This window comes from Helianthus annuus, chromosome 11, assembly GCF_002127325.2.
Source record: "Helianthus annuus cultivar XRQ/B chromosome 11, HanXRQr2.0-SUNRISE, whole genome shotgun sequence".
NCBI lineage: Eukaryota > Viridiplantae > Streptophyta > Magnoliopsida > Asterales > Asteraceae > Helianthus > Helianthus annuus.
The window spans coordinates 54,156,568-54,161,368 of NC_035443.2; the positions used below are offsets into that span (position 1 = coordinate 54,156,568).

The following is a 4,801-nucleotide window of genomic DNA, read 5'->3' on the forward strand; positions in this document are numbered from 1 at the left end:
TAAACAGGTTAAACATGTTAAGGGTCAACCAGGGAATAGAAGTTAATCTAATACATCATCTATCAGATTTCAACCTGAATTATTTTTTACTCGTTTTACTTGAACCCGTTTTGATCTGTTACCCAAGTTGACCAACCTTTGACTTTGTCACCCCTACAAAATACGTAATCAAACAATGCCTCATAATAACCTAAAAGTTACTGAGTTGGAATATCACCAAACCATAAAAATGACAGTAACAAGACCAACAGTTATAAATGGAGTTTTTAATTTTAACAAGGTACACACAACATGAAAAAACCAAACAAAAGACATTCTATTTGCTCATGTTCCTCTTGGGAAACCTAACGTTAAATTTTCTATTCACAGGCTAATTTGGTGTCAAAGCTGCTTAAACAGATTGCAAACGCTTGAAACGCAGATAACGGGTACCGATAATCCATCGTAAACATGTCTTTCCCGACTTTCCCGAACTGCAGTATCACTTTATCATGCTCCGGATGCGGCAGCGGTTGTGGCACTGACTGCGATGTTCCTGCGGCTGGCAGTGCGGCAATCAACTGGAAATTCTTGACGGAAGCAATTGTCACGCGTCCCCTAAAGTTTAAACACCAACATTGCAACTGTTCGTGCCACCTAGGCGACTTGTTTTTCAAGACCAAGGGCAGTTTTGACTTTTCACTATCCGGGACGTCGGCTGATGTGGCGGCTCCCATGATCTCGGAAAACCTAGAGCTGCTGAATTCGGTTGAGCGGTCGAGTGACTTTGAGAAGGACATGCTACGGAAAGAGTCTTCCAGGGAGCGGGGCGGCAGGAGTTGGTCGGGCTGACCTGGCACGATGCCGCCTGGTTCAAGAGCGGAGGCGGGAATCGTGTGCATGACACAGTGCATCCTACGTGGGCCACGTGTGCCGAGAACGTTAAGCTCATAGGTGATGTGAGCGATGTCGTAGCTGCCACTTGGCACTTTTGGTGAGACTTTCTTTGAATAAAATCGTTTCGATCGTCCAGGTGGCGGTGGGATATTGGCACCGGAATGTGGAGGCTGTGTATCATAAATTATGAACTTTGTCCCAAGAAAATTAGACCTGTAAAAAACAACACAAAAGATTAAAAAAAATTAAAAGATTTTATTTAAATAAGTTGCAGCGTTTTTGAAGACCCGAGGGGGTGACAATTTTCAAAAGACTATTTTTAGTGCATAAAAGTATACAACCAACCTCTTAAATCATTTAAATCAAATATTTAGATTATTATTGTCACAATATTATTTTTTTGATCCTAATTAACGCATTGGTTATTAGGTTTTGCGAATAATATTCCTCAAGACTACAGTCAACTACTAACCTTTAAAGATAAAAATAAAATACATAATCAAATCATAATCATCAACAACTTGGAGGTGGCTTTGAAGCAACCAACCCCCTAAAGGTGGTTAGGTTTAACAATATTAGTTATCATATTAATTAATGTTCTAACGAAAAATTAAAAACAAGAATTAGAAAGTCAACCCAACTGACCCACCTATGTATCAAATATATGTAATCATGATCAAAATAACAAAGTGAAATTACTGGAGTTTTATATACCTGAGCTTCCCGATATATGTGTTGCTTGATCTAGAAATGTTTTCAGCATCCATTGAGATTACATATTCAGTACAAGTAGTTCTTCGAGTTCTCTTTGCAGACAGCAAGAACTTCCCGTTTTCAACCAGCAAAGCAGCTGCAAAACCAGTTCAATTTATATAACCCGAACGTTAACTTAGCAACATCTAGTTTTTCTTCGAATATTATTTTAACTTGACTTTCAAAAACTAATCACACGTGTATGCCACAAATTGCCCTATCACATGTTTATAAATGAATAGCATATGCTCACCTGGACTAAGACACAGAAAAAGATGATACGTCAAGTTTGATTTATCCCTCTTGATGAAACATTGAATAGTAACATCACGTGGCCCAGGCTGAAAAAATAAAAAACATCAGTAATCACAGTACAATTCCATGCGTATTGAGATGGTCCGATGGAAAAGGTTAAGGTGTCAATTTTGAACCATTTACTTATGAATTTGTTGATTGGAGCTATGCTTTACCTCTTAACGGGTCAAATCATAGAAAAACAAAAAATAGCCGGAAAGGAAAGAAGTCACACAGGTCAAAAGTTAGGGGTGCTGTGCTAAATGGGTCGTGTTTGTGGGTTGGCGGGTTCAACAAGACCCGAACCCAAAAATCGTGTCATACATATGAACCCGAACACGACCCGAATATTCTCGGTGACCCGAACATGACCCGTTCAACCCGAATTTTTTAATTCCTTTTCGCAAATTAGTATATTGAATTAAAATTTTACTACAAAAACACAAATGTATATAATACAATTACATTTTAATTATAAGTCGCCTATTATAAGTCACACAGGTCAAAAGACTCAAAAGTCGCCTAACGTGTATACATTCTTATGCATAATACCTTCCAAATCATTTTATTCAAAAAATCATATTATTATTGAAAATATAAACTTTGCCAATCATATTCAACACAACAACTATTTACAAACTTTTTAAACTTCCTAAGCGAGAAGTGTTTTGGATTAACCCAGCCTGGCCCATTATGACCCGCTATCCAAACGATCCGACCCACCCATTTTGACACCTCAAGAAAAAGGGGAAATACCTGCTTTAAAGAAACCGGAAACGTAAGCTTCCCACAAGACTCCGGAGTTCCAACAATTTCCTTACACATGCTTCTCCAAGACCTACAAACCGCAGCACAAGCAACAACATGTTTTCTTGCGGGCCACGTGCTTTCACTCTCTTCTAACCTCTTAATCACATCGAAAAGAAGCTCGGGAGGGAGATTAGCCCACCGACTGTTTTGAACAATAAGTGCTGGATGAGTATCATGTAAATCATTGATTGAACCCTGCGATTTCCCTCTACTATGAAGGCCCGATAACCTCACGTCAAAACTACGCCTCGATAAACTCCCGAACCCGTCTCTTACATCACGAACTATGCTACGAAACGACATTTTTGTCGAAAGAAATCAATGAACAAACAGTTTTACAGCTGCAAAGCAATCAAAGAAAGTTTGAGTCAGATTGAAGTAAAAGATGATCAAATACAAAAGGGTAAACTGGAAAAACCGAAAAACAGACGAGTGGACAAAGCACATGAAAGAATTTCGAAATCTGACTTTCGAGATTCAATCTAAAGTTGGAATCTTGTAACAAAAGCAACCAAGACTCTTCAACAAAATTGAAAAATTATCAGTGATAAATAGGACAATGGAATAAGAGTTTCAATAATGTTTGTCCCACAAAACATTGACCTTACAGAGCCTGTAGATAATGTCTGAAAATGAAAAAGTCAAAGACTTTCTAATCAGCAATATATAAGAATCAATTTCTTTTTAATTATGATGTAATCACAGTTTTTTTAGGCAAAAACAAGCATCAAATATCTAGGCAAGTAGGCAGGCTCTATACACTATACACCTAACTTTACTAAGTAATATCTTAACTAGATTCCCTGTGCTTCAACTTAATTATATAATAAAAGATATATGTATATGTATATAAACTGGAATAAATTCAATCAGAATTATTAGGGGAAATAACTGACCAACCTGTTGACAGGTCAAAATTCATCAATTCTGCATTTTAGCATGTTAAAATTAAAGCATGATGACAAGTAAAACAACAACCCATCAATTAAAAGCCACAAACTCCATAAAAATGTAAACTTTTTAACAAAATAATAATAATAAAATTAGGGTTTTTGTTTCATTCTTTAGGGGTTCAAGAAAAACAAGCAAGTAGATCCAAACAAAAAGTTCAAGCTTGACACTAAAAGATTCCAAATCAAGAAACAAATTAGGGCACAGAAATCACAGTAAATAATGCAAGATTAGAGATCTACGGCTTTAGAGAAATAAAAATGGTGAAAACCTTTAGATATGAGGATCAACAGCTGCAGCAGGTGTGCTTGCTTGTGATGAATCAGATGAATTTTTCATTGAGGACTTTCGTCGAACACATGGAAGACATGGAGAAGATGAAGAAGAAAAGAAAGTTGGGTCAGACCCAGAAGCAGATATACATTTCTCTCTATCTAAAACCCACACATTCTCTCTCATTCGGACTCAAATCTACATTAAATCTAGCTCAACTAACCAGGGGAACAAGATGAAAAAAGTCTACGAATATTGTATTGCCTTTATTCAAATGGTAATAGGTGTATCTATGTAGAATTATTTCTGGATGAAGTGGTGGAGGGCTTACATTTCTCTTGAGAGATGCAGGTTTGACTCTCACTTGGTGCAGAGTGAGGCATTGGTGGGCAATGATAGAAGACCCAGGGAAACCTGAGTTGGATCCTTGAGCCAAATGGGTTTTACCGGTAATTTCACTGTCGTGCCTACGGGCGGGTGGGTTACCGGGTTTTCCCCAGAATTGGTGGTGAACTCGGGTTACTCTCGCCGTTTGTCCAGTGGGTGCCCCGAAAGTGTTCAGGATTGAGTTTGTTGGCCGTTCAAAAAAAAAAAAAAAATAGGTGTATTTATATATATTTAATTAATTTAATGTTTAATATTAAATAAACTTTTTAGTGACGTATTTGAATCACTGATAGACCACTATCATGTCACCAGCAAAATCATCCGATCATATTCATCTCCCCTAGGCTATACTGGAGTATCATTGTGTCACCAGCAAAATCACCCCGATCATATTCATCTCCACTAGGCTATAATGTATATACACCAGTTTAGAAGAAAACTCAATAAATATAAAAAA

The 4,801-nt window shown here is 37.3% G+C and overlaps 1 protein-coding gene across 1 annotated transcript; it reads right to left on the bottom strand.

Moving 5' to 3' along the window:
• Positions 1 to 230: 230 nt before the first annotated feature.
• LOC110890307 (tubby-like F-box protein 10) lies at positions 231 to 4,224 on the bottom strand. Its single transcript, XM_022137900.2, has 5 exons — positions 3,956 to 4,224; positions 2,680 to 3,074; positions 1,883 to 1,970; positions 1,591 to 1,726; positions 231 to 1,089 (listed from the first exon to the last, which is right to left on the bottom strand). The coding sequence occupies exons 2-5, from the start codon at positions 3,034 to 3,036 to the stop codon at positions 360 to 362; spliced, it is 1,311 nt and encodes a 436-aa protein (XP_021993592.1). The 5' UTR covers positions 3,037 to 3,074; positions 3,956 to 4,224; the 3' UTR covers positions 231 to 359.
• Positions 4,225 to 4,801: the final 577 nt, after the last annotated feature.